At 33.9% G+C, this 17,300-nt stretch overlaps 2 protein-coding genes across 2 annotated transcripts; one reads left to right on the forward strand and one right to left on the reverse strand.

The window, feature by feature from the left end:
* Window positions 1-3,760: 3,760 nt before the first annotated feature.
* On the reverse strand, window positions 3,761-8,970 carry LOC106165705 (coiled-coil domain-containing protein 28B). The gene is made up of 7 exons (XM_013544021.2): window positions 8,689-8,970; window positions 8,426-8,523; window positions 7,958-8,080; window positions 7,721-7,820; window positions 7,441-7,501; window positions 7,217-7,239; window positions 3,761-4,593 (listed from the first exon to the last, which is right to left on the reverse strand). Exons 2-7 carry the CDS (start codon window positions 8,511-8,513, stop codon window positions 4,548-4,550), a joined length of 441 nt encoding a protein of 146 aa, XP_013399475.2. The 5' UTR covers window positions 8,514-8,523; window positions 8,689-8,970; the 3' UTR covers window positions 3,761-4,547.
* Window positions 8,971-9,016: 46 nt separating this feature from the next.
* LOC106165691 (rRNA methyltransferase 1, mitochondrial) lies at window positions 9,017-16,560 on the forward strand. Its single transcript, XM_087004078.1, has 12 exons — window positions 9,017-9,870; window positions 11,846-12,009; window positions 12,465-12,542; window positions 12,802-12,958; window positions 13,323-13,381; window positions 13,682-13,733; window positions 14,003-14,079; window positions 14,366-14,459; window positions 14,868-15,006; window positions 15,258-15,377; window positions 15,800-15,989; window positions 16,250-16,560. Exons 1-11 carry the CDS (start codon window positions 9,457-9,459, stop codon window positions 15,844-15,846), a joined length of 1,401 nt encoding a protein of 466 aa, XP_086860204.1. The 5' UTR covers window positions 9,017-9,456; the 3' UTR covers window positions 15,847-15,989; window positions 16,250-16,560.
* Window positions 16,561-17,300: the final 740 nt, after the last annotated feature.

A 17,300-nucleotide genomic window follows, 5' to 3' on the forward strand; every position in this document is an offset into this window, starting at 1 on the left:
TATATGAACTGGACATAGCAATCATTTATAATAAATCTTTAACATAAACTGGTGTGGTAAGAATATATTTATTAATAATGGAACTATATTTCCCCCTGTGTAGAACATTACACAGCCAATACAAACTAAATAATTTATTTTGTATTTCCAAATGTTTTTATATGTTATATTGAAAAAAGTTTTCTTGTAAAACATTATTTTTATGTACAGACACAGATGTGTCTGTACATATAGCCATCATCTGCGTCTGTCGTCGCCGTCGCCGTGCACTTTTACCGATAACACGATAAGTGGAAAACCATTTTACCTTTTGACTTGAAACTTGCAGAACTGATGAATATTCATAATACGCAGGTCAACTTCGAAAATCAGCATGATCGGGTCACTTTTAGGGAATTTATGCTGTTTTTTCACTTTTTTCAGCATATATACAGCACCGATAACACGATAAGTGGAAAACCATTTTACCTTTTGACTTGAAACTTGCAGAACTGATGAATATTCATAATACGCAGGTCAAGTTCGAAAATCAGCATGATCGGGTCACTTTTAGGGAATTTATGCTGTTTTTTCACTTTTTTCAGCATATATGCAGCACCGATAACACGATAAGTGGAAAACCATTTTACCTTTTGACTTGAAACTTACAGAACTGATGAATATTCATAATACGCAGGTGAAGTTCGAAAATCAGCATGATCGGGTCACTTTTAGGGAATTTATGCTGTTTTTACACTTTTTTCAGCATATATGCAGCACCGATAACACAATAAGTGGAAAACCATTTTACCTTTTGACTTGAAACTTACAGAACTGATGAATATTCATAATACGCAGGTCAAGTTCGAAAATCAGCATGATTGGGCCATTTTTAGGGAATTTTTGCTGTTTTTTCACTATTTTCAATATAAATGCAACACTGATAACACAATATAAGAAAAACGGATTGGCCAATTGTAATTATACTCACAGGAGTGGTCAATCTTACTAAAACGCAGGTTGAGTTCGAAAATCAGCATAATCGGGCTATTATTTTAGAAGTTATACTGTTTTTTCACATTTCCTCACTTTCACATTTCAGAACAGTGCTGTCTTGTTTACATTTTGGCATTTTCAAGATGTGACTTTGAAGTTCCATGGGCCTGAAGACCTTTGCTAGTCACATTTTCTGAATATCTGTGATACAAATATTTTATAATTAAAAATTGATGGTCATTAAGCTGTTAAACATTATGTAATATTGCATCAAAATTTGAAGAAACCCCTATTTTGAGCACTGCTCCCATGATGACCATTTAAGGAAAGTCATGTCACTTACTGTTCTCAAACTTACAGGAAAGAAACATGGGACTAAAATACAGCTTCAGTAGGCAATGCAGTCTGTTTGGTAAATTTTTCTGGTAGTTAAGCAGTTTTTTTGTGAAAATTTAATTTTTCACATATTGGCATTTTCAATGTATGACTTTGAAGTTCCATGATCCTGAAGACCTTTGCTTGTCACATTTTCTGAATATGCGTTATACTAATATTTTATAATTAAAAATTGATGGTCATTATGCTGTTAAACATGTAATGTTACATCAAAATTTGAAGAAACCCCTGTTTTGGGCACTGCTCCCATGATGACCATTTAAGGAAAATCATGTCACTTACTGTTCTCAAACTTACAGGAAAGAAACATGGGTCTAAAATACAGCTTCAGTAGGCAATGCAGTCTGTTTGGTAAATTTTTCTGGCAATTAAACAGTTTTTTGTGAAAATGTAATTTTTCACATATTGGCATTTCCAAGGTGTGACTTAGAACCTCCACGGGCTTGAAGACCCATGCTAGTCACATTTTCTGAAAATTCATGACACTTATATTTTATTATTAAAAATCGATGGTCATTATGCCGTTAAGCATTATGTAATGTTGCATCAAAATAGAAGAAAACACAATTTTGGGTGCTGCTGCCTTGATGACCATTATGGGAAAACTGTGTTACTTATGACTGTCAAACTTTTAAAAAAGAAACACAGGACTAAAATGCAGCCTGAGTTGGAAAAGCAGTCTAATTGGCTTCTTTTTCTGGAAGCTATACATTTTAGTGTAATATTCATTATCTTTTTGGCATATTCATTGTGGGACTCAGAGCTCCCATGGACATGAAGCCGAATGGTAATCATATTTTCTACATGTCCATCCTATTTATAGTCAATAAACAAAAATTGGTGATAATTATTCTCTAATTTATTATGTAATGTTACATCAAAATTGACAACAATCTTTTTGCACTGCTACTGCAAACATTATGAAAAGAAAACTGTGCTACTTATTATCATTTTTAACTTACAAGTACGATTTTTAGGATTGGCCTTCAGCTCATATGAGAAAACCAGCTCTTTTGGATTATCATTTTTATTGAATTTATGCATTTTTTGTGAAATTTTCATTTTTCTCATTCTGGCACTTTCTAAGTATAAACTTGAAGTCCGATGGGCCTGAAGCCTTATGCTTTTAATTTCGTCTGTGTTACCTGTTGTGCATAAGTTGATGTTGACTGTGCAGTTAAACATAATGTATTATTGCATCAGGATTGGTAGTCTCCTATTTTAGGCATTATGGTTTTGTGCTTTTCTTAAAGTGTGACTTATGGGCCTAAAGACCTTTGAGTGGGTCAGTCTGTAAATTACCCTTGGGTATCACTAGATTAATTTCAGAGTTATAAAGGCATTTGCCTTAATAGGCCAATAAATGAGATTACATAAAGCACACTTGTTGATATTTCCCTGTAAACTCCCAAAGGTAAAGCTCTCTGCTAGATTAATAATAAGGAAGCAGTGATAATTATGCAGGTAAATTTTGTTTAATATTGCAAACAAGTTTTAAATAATATATATATATATATATATATATATATATATATATATATATATATATATATATCAAACTGGAAGATTAAAAGTTTGAATAGCATCTTCATTGGAATTATATTTACCTCAAGCTCTGCCAAGGAGGTCATATTTTCACCCCCGTTTGTCTGTCATCCACATAACACAAAAAGTTATGGACTGATTTTGCAGAAATTTTCAGGAACTGTCGGAAGTGGGCCAAAGAGGACAATGATTAATTTTTGGTGGTGGTCTGGAACAATAATCAATCAATTATCAATAATAATCAACAATTGCTGCCTTGGCAGAGGTCTGCACTCTCAAAGTGCTTTTCTAGCTTTGTTATGTTTTCCTTTATAATTTTTTCTCAAACACTTGCATTTGTGACTTTTAACTCTCATCTGCCTGGGGCTCTGCACATTTTCTGTATTTCCACATAAGCAGTTGTATTGTTTTTTATGTCTTTAAACATTATGTAATATTATTTTATGCACTGTCATCATTTTTCAAATATTGAGAGTTTCATAATGTGAATTTGAACTCTCATGGTCCTGAAACTGTAATTTTATTGAAGGGGTGGACCATCTTCTGGGTCTTCCTGAAGACAGTCAGGTTATTAAGTTTATATTGACTGGTATCTATTTTTTTCTGTTGGAAGACCATCAAAATGGAGGATGGATCAACATGGATACTTTGTAATACTGTCAGAAAATATCTCTGGGTCCGCTCCTGTTATTGACCATGTTACCTGTTGTGCAAGATTAAAATTCAGTGTTGACTGACAGTGCTATTATAAGCATTATTTACTATTGCATCAAAATTGACAAAATGACCTTTTTTGCATCTTTATTTTCTGTTTTTTGTCTGTACATTTGACAGCTTTGCTGCCTTGTTTATTATAATTTTTTGATGTTGTTGAAAATTAAGAGACCAAGATAATGAACTGGCAAATATCAATTTCATGTTGATATATTTTCTCCTCCAATCCCCACCACCTCAAGCTGATTTGCGTTTCTTTGAATTATTGAAGGTACTTATTACCCATGTCTTTATTTCATTTATTGTTTTAATAATGTGCAGTTGGAACAATGAATTGTATACATTTTCATTTCCTTACAGAGACCTTGCTGAAAAACAATAAAAAGATTGAAGCTCATAGTCTGAAAGTAACTGTAACATTTTACATCAATACAATACTGATATGAGCACTTTAGACTTTATAGAAGTTTAACAACTTTACTGCCAGGGACATGATTATTGGGAGGGGTGTCCCTCTGGCATTAAGGTATCTTGATCTGAATTGATTGAAACTCTGGTTTGATTGGAACCCTGCATAATGTCATTATTCAAAAACTCTTGAATTTTAATCACAATCAACTGATAGTTGCTTGTCTTTTGTATCTCTAGACATCCATATGATATTTAAGAGTTTATTTTATTCAAGAAACCCTTGTATTGCCTTTTGAAATTTTGAATACTTAAACAGCAAAAACAAAACATTCACTTGAAGACATGGTTACATGTTCTTAGTGCAAACTGAATTACTTGGAATGCACAGACATAATATTTCTGAAACCATTATGCCCAGGAATGCCATAAGTTGAATAATTTTACACATATTGTCCTGAGCATTGAAGTGAAGAAGACTCCAATATTACTAGTTCTATACCAGAACATCATGTTTTTTTCTCCTCTTTCAATTTATTTTTCTGTAGGTTATGTCTGATTATCGAGTTAAGAATATTGCATGTTGTTTTGCATTTTTAATAATCATATAACATCAGCCTAAATAGCATTTAGTTTTAAATTAAAATATATAGGAAAATTTTTATAGTCTTCAAACTAATCTATAATTCACATAAAAACATGTCTTTAAAGGGTTTGCTTCATGCCGTCAGAATGGCCTGGACGGAACATATTCTTCAGAAAACATGCCCAACTAACGATATCTTAATCCAAATACACAAATTAAAAGCTCATTTTGTAAATTTTTGGCTTTAAAAAACGTCCTATTTGCTCGGCCTGGGAGTTAATGAGCTACGTGGTCACGTGGTCCAATGACGACAATCGAGCCACTGGAGAACAGAGCGTGCTTAGCTGTCAAACTGAGCTGCATTGTCTACCTGTAAGATGACTTCTCTGGCTTCTGATAAAAGTTTATACTCCTTCAAATCTCTTACCCGAGGGGTCTAAATCCTCATGAAGCTGTGTAAAACCATTTCCCGTCTAGTTATTTCTTTAACAAGCATTTCATTATGGTTATCCCAAGTTGTATAAAACACTGCATTTGAATGAGTTAAGGGAAATGTTGATTATTGCATATGAGGTCCATGTTGTTTGTGAAATTTAATTTATTTTATTAAACCGCTGACACTCCGTCTTGCATACTTTTATTAAACTGAGGTAAACAATGCCCGTTACCTTGACAAGTCCTATCTTAATCATCCATCTAACTGGAACTTCCTTTACCTCTTAATTAGAGGGTTGAATGGCATTCAATTTGTCTTGCTTGTATCGAACGCACTCTCTATCTAAGCTTTACTCCAGTTATCTCAGGTAAAAATCTACCTGTGCGTTAGTTACAAAGCGCAGCTCCCGTAGACCTGGGGGTACTAGATAAAATCTGAACACCAGGTTTATCGAGGAGCTAGAGAAAGAAAGGAAGAATTTTTCCTGCACAACTTCATAGGAATTTTAACACGGACTTGATCCAGCTTAGACCTCCAAACTAACAGGGTGACATGGGCAATTTTCACAAACAAATCATAAAACTATATTTCAGTTAACCGCCTTTAAAATAAATATACCGTTCTGGGTAAATTAAAATAGTTATTAAATCGCAAGAATATTTTTGACTTAAATGATGATTTTATTATTAATGGAAATTAAGCTACTATATGAGGTACATTTGCTGTGATTATATACGCTGTCGTTCATGTTTTGCGTAAGTCTACATTTTGCTGTATGTGCTTGTAATCTTTTTAAATATGTGCGTACAATTTTTGCAGGTCTGGTTACCCCCCTGTTATGTGATGAAAGTATTAATTTGGCAATTAGTTCCTTAGCTTATTTGAATAGAATTGCAGTGTAAAATTTTCAACAAGATGTTGGCGAAATAGCCCATTACTCTTTGTAGGTATTTCCCCCGTCAAAGTTTGTCTAAAATTATCTTTCAATCTTTACTCTTTCAAAGACAGTATAAAGTTACCTGACATATGTAAACTTAATGACAAGCCAAGTGTCTCCAGTTCATTCCGTACTCAATTTTACCCAAGCAAATTTTTTTCTTGAGTAGATCTTTATAGCACGGTGTTATAAGCTTACAAATTTGCAAAAAAAAAATTGCGTACTGACGCAGAATTTGCGTTTCAAGTTATAAAATGATCAATCTTTTAAATTATTTAATATTTCAGATGAAATAATCTTCAGAAACAAATCCTCAAAGCATAAACGAATTAGGATAACGAACCATTTTATTATAGCAGTTCCCATTTTTTCTTTAATATAACGCTCTTTTTCCTGTTTTTCCTCAACACGTTTTCTTCCACGGAAGCTTCAAGATACCCTGAGAGCAATTTCTTTTATTAATGTTCGCGACCGTGTTTGAACTTAATTGTTTAAGTATTGATATTTAACGTCATTTACAAATACCAATAAAATAACCCCATGAAATAAATGAGATATATTGAAAAATATGAAAGCCCACCAAGACGAGTTTCATACTTGTTATTACCTAGCTGGCTTGGGAATTGCAGGTTTGTTGTAAACGAGCTTTTGGTCAACTACAATGCATTTGAAATGCATCAGCAATCAGTAAGTTTGCCAACTGATGACAGTTAATCTGAAAGACTACCAGCTCTTGATATGATCTAAACCACCTGAGGTGACCATGATCTAGAGCATCGCAACTATTGTCACCGAAGTTACTAAGTAAGTCACGGAAGACCGTCACAGACAAAGAAAGATTGTCAACGAGAGCTGCAATTTTGCTGAATCCCACGGCAACACACCGAGGCATAACGAAAATTCCTCAACTCCGTTCAACACAACTTTCCTTAACTTCTCCGTCTGCACAGTATGCACCATGCAGCTCAGTTGAGTCTCATAGACCTTTATCGTGATTGTCGTCACAGTACCACGTGACCCAGATCTGTTGCTTCATTTTTGCATATTGAGGTGAGGTTTACTAAAACGCTTTTTTTTCTACTAATAGATTGTTTTTATAATTTTTAAATGGCGGGGATCGATTAAAACATACCTCTAGTGTATAGATTGAGTGCTGTATCTTCAAATTTCGAGAAATGGATTTTTACATGAACATTGTCCTTTAAAGGTTAAAGGATACATTGAAAGGCTGAGATCTTCTAACTGCAAAGAAAAGGAAAGTCATCAGGAGAGATGGCGGAAATGGTGATAAAACAGTGTTATGATAAGTGAGGTGTATTCCTAATGACAGATTATAACATTCACTAACTTACATATTTCTGAGATAATCATTTTCATACCCCTAACATTCATAAGAGTGTTTGAACAAATTTTCATTCTGTCTCATTTATGAAAATTGCTTACATTCGTCATCAATTTCTCCATATTCTGACTGACCAACTGCCGTCCCTGCTCAGATCCAAGTCTGAAATAAAATTGCAGCAGTGGTTACGTATTGGATCAATATTACTACAATTATATCTCAATCCTAGTAATTCCAGTATATTTAAGTTTTATATTATCATAATCATTTGCAAAAAAAAATAATTGTTTATTTACTAATATTCCCTTATTTCATATTGTATGACAAATATACAAAGATGGTTTCAATGGATATTGATTCAGGATAATATAGAATCCATACTTATGCCTATCTTGTTGAGCATCCAGTTCAAAATGCAATTTGGCTAATTTTTCTTGCTGTTCTCTCACTTGGTCCATCTTCTCAAATGAACACTCTTGTCCTGTGAAATAATAATAGGCATACATTGTACACTCTGATACCAAGACATGTAACAATGATTTCATTCTGAAGGTCTGTCACAGACAGCACAAAGACATTGAGATATGAATATAAATCTTCAAATCATCAGATTCTTACCAAACGCCTGAAGTTTTCCTGAATGAAAGTCATTGAGTAGCTGTAACAGACCCTGTTCCATTTCCCGGACTTCTGCAACATCTGTCAGAAAGGAATGTTCTTTGCATGGCCTTCTACCTTCATCTGTTATAAAAAGGTTCTAAGTGAGAGGAGGTCTATTTATCAGAGAAGGGAGACAAAAAGGATAATTCTGCTCTACTTAAACCCTTTGTTATCTTTGCCTTTATTCCCCCTGCCCCTTAGCCTTGAGTAAAACCCTGTATCTATGGCAATATATTACTTTCTATTAATAATTAAGATGCTTACAGAACGTTTTTACTGTAAATGAAAAAATAACTTGCGACCCCCTTCAATTCCAATTCAATAAAAAATTTAAAATTTACAATGTGTGTACTAGCACCTATATGAACACGTATTACTGACAATTTAACCAAATTAAACAGGAAATTTGCATGCATATTTCGCCACCTGGATCAGTGAAATCGAGCTTCATCTGAGTTTTCGAGTTTGACTGCACATTCTTTACTTGCTTGTTGGATGGCTTCACTTTCTCCATGGTTCTGTATCTGAATGTGAAAGTAATTAACATTTAATTGAGCTTTATGTTATTGCAAGGTGAGGTTCAAATTTAAGCTTTGGTACAGTATGTTGATTAACTTTAATTTCAACGTTGACTCTGTTTACATATGATAATTGTGGGTTTGACAAGTTATAGATTAATGTAAACTTACCGACAATGAAGCTGATGAGCATGCCTCCACAGAGCAACTGCAAGTTATATCCTATCAATCTGTTAAGAAATATTGTCTGAGACTGCAAACGTCAGTAGGCAAACTTCTGAGACTGGAGTAGTATTTCGTGTTACTGGAAATTTTGTTGAACCACAGCTCATATAGGTACGAAATGGGATGATTAAATGCCTCTGGTACTATGTCCAACACTTCAGAATTGTACAAATTAAAACATAATTAGTGCTTGTCTTTTGCCTCAACGGAAGTCGCTCTTTTTTAACAGAGATTCTAAAGACATTCAACATGGCAGCGCCCACATGCACAACGCTGCCAGGCGGTGGAAACGCGCTACTTATATGATTAAGACGAGCCTAGCCGTCAGTACCGGATATTGTTTTGTGACCTTGAGGAGCAATTAGGTTTGGTCTTTGCGGCATGCATGAACAGTAGTCGAACTACCACACCTGGGTCTTTTGTTTTGACAACTATTCACTCGTCATCGAGGCGCTTGTTCAAGACTACAGGCTGATATCTACTAGTACTACCAGTGGCTTCATTAGTAACGTTCCCACAATACTTAGTTTTCTGTCTGTGCGTACATACCCTGAAAACAGCCAGCCTCGCTGACGAGAACAATGGACGTTTCTCACCCCTCTCTAGGATTACCCCTGACGCTGCCATGATCATCGCTATGATTACCCCTGGCACGATTTAAGCAGGATTACCTCTGAAACGAACACCATCTGAAATCTGAAACCATCTGGCACGATGATCAATGCGCGTAGAATAACATTTGGTTTTCCTCCTGTCTCCTTATGTTTATCACGTGTATTTGCAAATTCCTCCTTGAAAATTTTCGTGCAAAGTGATAATAATACTCCTATCTTTGTAAGAAGAAGGAATGTGCGGTTGCAAAAGAGAAATTGTTCAAAATATGGCAGACACGACATAAAAGAATTGCCTAGAAGAAAATTTAACATTGACAGAAAAGGACTGGGGCAAGTGTCAAGACCTGATTTTTTTAGGAATGATCACCAGTATGACATGAATCCAGTTCATTATAACACAGATATGAGGAAAAGAAAACAAGATATACCTGTAATAAGATCTCCTCTCAAGCCTTGGCATGAGGGAGATCCAGATGAAACCAGTGATAAGAAGGTTGAAAACGAGGTTACAGGGGTACTTATTATTATTGTTATTATTTTTTTTTTTTTTTATTTTTTTTTTTTTATAATTGTAAATATTTTGATAACACTAAAATGTGCAATACAGTGCAATACACTAGAGAAAACGATCCTGGATGTGAACAGTAAATGGTCTTTCGCAAGAAAATATAGAATGACATAAAAGCGATATATATTACTAAGTAAATGAAGGTAATTAATAATGTGACCCAACTTTATAAATTGGTAATATAGCTCTTCTTAGCATGTATTGCGCATTTTAGTAGGACCCTTAATATTTTGCCTTCAAAACACTTCTATGTTATTGGTATTAGCCTGAGTCTTCTGTCTCTAGCACTCTTAGCCTTACTTTCTGTATTTATTGAGTGTGCTGGTGAAAACCCTTGCATAAGATTGAAAATTGTGGTATGTGTACCTTAAAGGGATGACACCTCTTCATTTTGGTAGGAATAATGCCATAATATGGATTTCCCTGAGGTAAATGACCATTATCCCATACTTTCCCATGGTTAATGAATACTTTCCCACATTCAAAGTTAGTTCATTTTTTTGTAAGCTTTTTAAGTGTGTATTTTGTCATAATCTCTTAATGGATTATCTATTGAGAGATTTTTACAGAAGATACTAGTACTAGTAGCTATTTATAAAAGTCTACGTGCTCTGATGACAAGCACAGATTTTAGAATTATTGGGATAACCACCATTTTGGTGAAAAATGGAATTTATTTTATTTTTATGTGTTGTGTACAATGTATTTATTGTGGAATTTTGAATCTCATATGAAGAGTTGTTATCCCTCTACTGTAAATTTCTTAACAATGGCAGAGTTGATGGATGCCATTATTTGGGAGGGCTGATAAAAAGCAGGGGCGGATCCAGAGATATTTTCTGACAGTCTTCCATATTATATTTGTTGGTCCATCCTCCAAATTTATCTCTATCAAGGGGCATTGTTGGTTTGTTGTCATTGTGCAACTAATACAGTTTTGAGACAAAGGCACCATTCAGACTAGTCCAAGGGTCAAATATGGCAACCCACTACAAAGCTTGCCATCTAATCTGCTCATAGACACTGAATAGATATCCTGTGGAGAAATATTCAAGTGGGTCGACCATATTTGACCCTCAGACTAGTTATTCCACTGTTCTGAATTTGGCCAGAGGGATAAAATTGAGAGCTGTTGCAGCAATAATATTAAAATAGTTTTCATCTTATTTTCCAAGGTCAAGCATGTTTGTAAAATAAAAAGATGTAGATAGGAATGGCTGATTATTTTGACATCCAGGTGATAAGTCCAAATAATCTAACTTTAGGGCACCAATTTATCTTTTTACATAGATGTTATGCAGAATACCATGAGAATATGAGTATATACTGTATAGAAAAAGTGTCACTCACATTTCACAGCACACTTGAACTTCTTCTCACCTTTGTTCATGCAACTATCGTATTGTCACCTGTTACAATGATGAAAAGCCAATTACTAGTACCTTTAATTAGTTATAAGCTGGAGAAAAGTTTTGAGTAGATTTATCCATTCGTTTTTATAAAATGAATTAGTATTAATGTGACCCCGCCAAGACTTAATTCCTTTGTGATATGATTCCTCTGTGCTCAGTGCTGATAAAGTGTAAAATGGAGAACTTGAGACAGAAAATTCAGAATACTGTATTATGTTTAAATCATCTACTAGTAGTAGGATAAATCTCCTTTCAGTCATAACATTCATTCCAAGTCAGTTATCTGTAATTGATTGGATCAGTTAATTTTAATGAAAAGAAGATGATAACTTTTTAAAAATCTTTCTTTTCTACATGTATAAATAGATTAACTTGCATTACTTAATATGTCATTCCAAATGGCACCAATTCTAGGGTCCTTGCTACCTTAGAATTTGAGCCATGTTACATTTATCTACATTATTGCAAATTCTCTTCAGAAAATTTTATCAGGCTTATTGAAATTACAGGCTGTAACACATTCATTTGAAAGACAAAATGCGAGGGGTAGGTGGAGACCAGGAGTACATGAACAAAAAAACAACAGCAGACCTAGATTTATAAGCAAGAGGCAAATTAAAAACCTCAATGTCTTTGACATGCCAGAAAAAGCTAAATCTGAAATAATTTCAAGGTATGGGTATCTTCATGATTGTCATACTAATTGCAAGAAGGCCAAAATCAGCTTGAAAATAAGCCTTCAAAAGCCAGTTTATCTTCTTAGCAGATAATATTTGGTATGAAGCTCTTTTTATGGAACAACAGACAAAGTGTATTCTTCTAAATATATATTGGTTTACATACTTTAATCACTTTTGGATACAGTAAATTTTTATTTGAAAACATCCCAAAAGCCTATTTAGGCAGGTGACCTTCATTAGCATGCATGTTTTTTTTTTTTTTTTTTTTTTACCAAACTGAATTTGTAAAACCATTGTTGACGATTGTCAAAAGCTGGCCAAAGTAAGACAGTGTTTTCTTTAGGTGTATACATATTGACAATTTAAAAAATACCACCAAGCAATGTTATATCACCTGCCTGAAAAAGATGTTTAAGTCATTATCAACAGCTATGAAATTTATTTCCAGGACAATATCACCAAAGATAAGAGGCACCTGTCTGTTTGGATTATATCCTGTTTTACTGGCTTTGCAGCAAGGAAGAAGGTAGGTTAATACCTTAGTATCAGTTGTGTTATACCTACATTTGTACCAGAGGGACATGGTCTTTGTTGGTGAATAGTTAAATTATATGCCTTTTTTGATTTGACACATATACATGTACCTCACTGTACTAGTAGCTTAGAAGTGAAAGAACCAGCATTACTTTTGGTGTGCTTTAATTAAATAGAATTATATACAAGTATAAAATTGATTTGTTTTAAACACAAGATTTTTGTGTCATTTAACATGATATTTTATCCAGGAAACTTTTCCACAAGTTCTATATGAAGGATGACCTGATTGACTCTGACAGGGAAATTATTAAACAGCTATTAGAGGCTGCTGCAATGAGGAACTTAACCATTGTTCCAACTAGCAACGGAATACTAGATGTCTTGTCTAACTTTAGACCACACCAGGTGAAGAGCATATGCTATTTTGGTGTATTTGATTTGTATATTTTCCTTCCCCTTTTCCTGTCCTGTGAATTAAGCGTAAAGTAAAAGAAATAAACAGCTGAAAGATAGAGGTTAATGTATACAGAGGGAAAGTTTTAAAACACATGGAATAATTTTCAAAATAATGAAGTGTATACATTACACTACTACATTTATTAATGCATGCTCATCGAATAATGCTCATGTTTTGCAATTTGTCAAGTAGGTTCTTTTGATATTTGAATTTTTCTGCAGAATTGCACCAAACTTTATTTACTTTTGAAGTGAATTTATCATACAGCTGTTGGTGGCAGATTCCTTTGTAATTGGCATTTTTTATTCACAGGGTGTATGTCTAGATTGTGATATGCTGCTCTTTGAGCCACTGGATTTTGCACAGCTAAGGTGTGTGTGCATATGGGAAATTTTGCCTCAGTATTTGCAAGTTCTCCAAGTCACTGCTCAGTTATATATATATATATAAGAAAGTCATTTAAACAGGAGACCAAATATAATGAGTTATTCTTTATCATGAAATTATCAAATTTATCTGATAGTCTTTAGTTTTATTTCAACTTTAAAATGAGCATTTTTAGACAGAAATTTAAGCATTGATATTTTACAATTAAGTTGATTAACAGTAGCATGAGCAGTGTTCTTTTATTTTTTAAAAGTCTGGTATTTGCAACTTTTTAATACCTTTAGACAGCAAGAATTTACTCATCATCAAGTCTGGCTGTTACTGAATCAAATTGTGGTATGTTGTTTTCAAGCATGAGGTTTGAGAGTTGGAACTTTCATATTTTCTAATAAATGGAGAGCAGATAAGTCAGAGGGTAGAGAGAAAATGGTAATTAAAATATTAGTTGACAAATTTACAGGATTTAAAATATTTAGACTATATCAGTTTTGAATTAGATAAAAAAAAGTCTGGATAAAATTATTTTATGGAGTTTTTATTATAGTAATATTCACATCTCAGTTAACTCATAAATGGCACACATTGTATTTTACTTCTTTTCAAAGGATACCATGAATATGGGAGGAATCATAAGAACAGCATACTATCTTGGGATTGACAAAATCTTGTCTTCACAGTTTGGGTTAGTTATATTTTTGTTGCTACACTTTTTGAAGAAAAGATAATTGTGTAGATCTTTGATTTTCCCATCAAATGTACAAAGTACAGTGTGTAGGGTTTATTGCAAGAAAAGTGTAAATGCTGTTGTGCAAATTTGCAACTGAAGGGATGCATATTTTTAAAAATCTGTTTATTATTTTTTATATCATTTATCGCAAGCATCCATTTACACTGGTATGGTTGGTACAGTTGGTAATAACTAATGTCCTTTTTTCCATGAGATATTTAATTGTTAGTCATATTTTCAGTTGTAAATTGACACCCACAGCAAGTAAAACAAGTGCAGGAACTTTGGAAATTACACCTGTGTATGGGGTAGAGGATGTACCAGTTTTCCTAAACGTAAGTTTGGTCATGGAGACCCACAGTGGGTCTATTTATAACTTTAATTGTATCCATTTTATGACATAGGGGTTATGGTGACCATCCATCGAAGTTTTCTATATACCCTGTGCAAACTTCTATCCCCTTCATACTATTTGTATTTTTCTTTACTAGAAATTAGTTATCAGAAGGTTTTTATGTAAAGAAAAATAGTAACTTAGTGACTGAAAGAGAAGTTAAATCCAACTGGTGACATAAATCCCTGGTAGTTACATATAATTGACAAATTTATTATTAAAACCACAGTTTGTGACACAACCAACTTCTACTTGATTTGATAATTTTGTTTATATACAGATAAAATATCAGTTGTAATTCTGTTTAAACACATTTAGTAAAAATGACTCATACTTTTTATACTCACAGGAGGCCAGAGATGCTAACTGGGCAGTGATAGGGACTTGTACTACTGGTATTGGTCAAGTTGAGGAACAGCTTGTGTCTGACCAGCAGCATATGCCTCTACATGAATTTACCCTTGATAAAAATACTGTTATTATCATGGGTAATTTTAATGGATTAACTTTATAATTGTTTTCTAGTTAAACTTATGTTATACTATATTGAAAATACTTGTGATGAGCATAAAAAAGAAGCTGAAGCAAAAATTACCTCTGTAATGAATTGTTAAACTTCTTTAGGTACATAGCTAGAATGTGGCATTAATTTCTGTGTGATATGTTATAATATTTGCAATATAACTAGATAATTTGTAATTTTAAACCATTTGTTAAAAAGAAGATATATACATTTTAGGTAATGAGGCCAAAGGCTTACCTGAAGATGTTGAAAAACTTTGTACCACAATTCTCAGTGTTCCACCAGGCAAAGAGCTAAATCCATTGGTTGATTCTCTTAATGTTTCAGTGGTTACAGGTAATTTCTTCCTGATTTCTTGAAGAATTTATTTTTTTATATTTAATCATTAAATTTTCATATTTATGACATTTTAAAACTTTCAATAGAGAAAGCGATTTTAGTATACATTTAAGTAAGTAAACATGCTTAGGTACATGTTTTTATAATTGCTCTAGTTAGAAAGTTAAAAGGGATGCAGTTATCAGCATATGTTTCTTATTTAGAAACTGTAATGAAAGAATTACAAGTTTGCACCACATCAACCAGGATGTGAATTTTGTCAAGGCTTTAATTGCTCTTTTCCATTGGACATGTTACAAATCAAATTTGTTAATAGTCTATGGCATTTTTTTTAAATTGTGGCATCAGAACATATTTATTGAATAATGAGGTATTTTGGCACGTTCATATATAATCTCAAAAAAATATTTTTCTTATAGGAATAATCCTCTACACCATTATGCAGTCAAGGTTGAAAATGGCCTGATAAGAAGTGTGAGGGATTAAGCTTTACTATCAGAAATGGCATCAGCATTTTAATCTTTCTTTAAGGGATCGTGATACTGAAAGCTCCTTTCCAATTTACACAGCAGTGATTTCAAAATGAAAATTATTGACTGCTGAATTAAGGCTTCGTTCACATGCAATGTCTATTTTCTATTTTCTATTTTCTATTTTCGGTATGTCTTATGATCACAGTCTGTGCACTGAATATCCCGCGGCGTAATTACTGGCAGCGCGAGCCAGTTACTATAAGTTACTATAAGTAACTGGCTCGCGCTGCCAGTAATTACGCGGCGGGATATTCAGTGCACAGACCGTGATCATAAGATAGCGCGAATAGAAAATAGAATTTAGAAAATAGACATTGCATGTGAACGAAGCCTAAGTCTTTATTTTCAATGAGTCATACCTCGTAAATGCAGTTAACTTGCAGTTACCAAAAATAGACTTATAAATATACAGGCCCGTAGCCAGGGGGGGTTCGGGGGGTTCGAAAGAACCGCCCCTTTTGCTGAGAAAAGGTCCACTCTGGGTAAAATTTGATCTAGGTACATGACGTTTTTATGGGAAAAGGTCCACTTTTTCAGAAAAAGAACCCCCCTTTTGAAACTGCTGGCTACGGGCCTGATATATCACCACATAATTCAAACAACTGTGCTTGTGAAGTGATCAATAAATATTTGATTTAGAAAGCTTTTGATTGGGTGTCACAAGACATATATTTACGTTTTACAGGTGTAATTAAGACAGGACATAATAATTTGATATTTCAGAGTCTCATTTAGTTCCACTATATCAGTTGTTGCATTTCCTCTGCTCTGATATTTAAAATTGTTATACATAAATGAAATAGTCAACAAGGATCATAGTGCTAAATAAGGCATAGCCCAAGAGCCCAATATAAACAATGTTTTGCCATTCTTGCGTCAACGCCCAGTCCTGTGCTTGCTTCGGCAGGACAACGCCCGTGCCCATACAGCCAAGATACATGTAGCACAGGCGTGTTTGCAGCATTAGCTCGCACATCCATTCTCTTCAGTGGTCAGCGTTTAGACCAAACATGTCTCACATTGAGAATGCCTAGGACGAACTGGGCAGACGACTTCATAACCGCCAGCCACAGTCTTCCTTCGTCATAGAGTTGAGAGCTGCACTGGTGGAAGAAAAGAGAATGCCCCAGGTCCGCATTCGAGGTCTTGTACAGTCCGTGCATGAGAAGTAGGTTACTGGCCTGTATTGCAGCCAGGGGAAGCCGCACACATTACTGAGCAATAAACTACCATTTAAGCAACCATTTAAATCATAGATACTAAAAAATTGCGTTTTTTTTTCTTTCTTTTTTTTTAAATTTTATTATTATTATTATTTCTTTTGCTTGTTTATATTCCTTTTGAAATTAAATATTTGCTTTATGACCTACTTATCACGTACAATACA

This window comes from Lingula anatina, chromosome 1, assembly GCF_051362555.1.
Source record: "Lingula anatina isolate TDL-2025a chromosome 1, LinAna3.0, whole genome shotgun sequence".
Classification (NCBI taxonomy): domain Eukaryota; kingdom Metazoa; phylum Brachiopoda; class Lingulata; order Lingulida; family Lingulidae; genus Lingula; species Lingula anatina.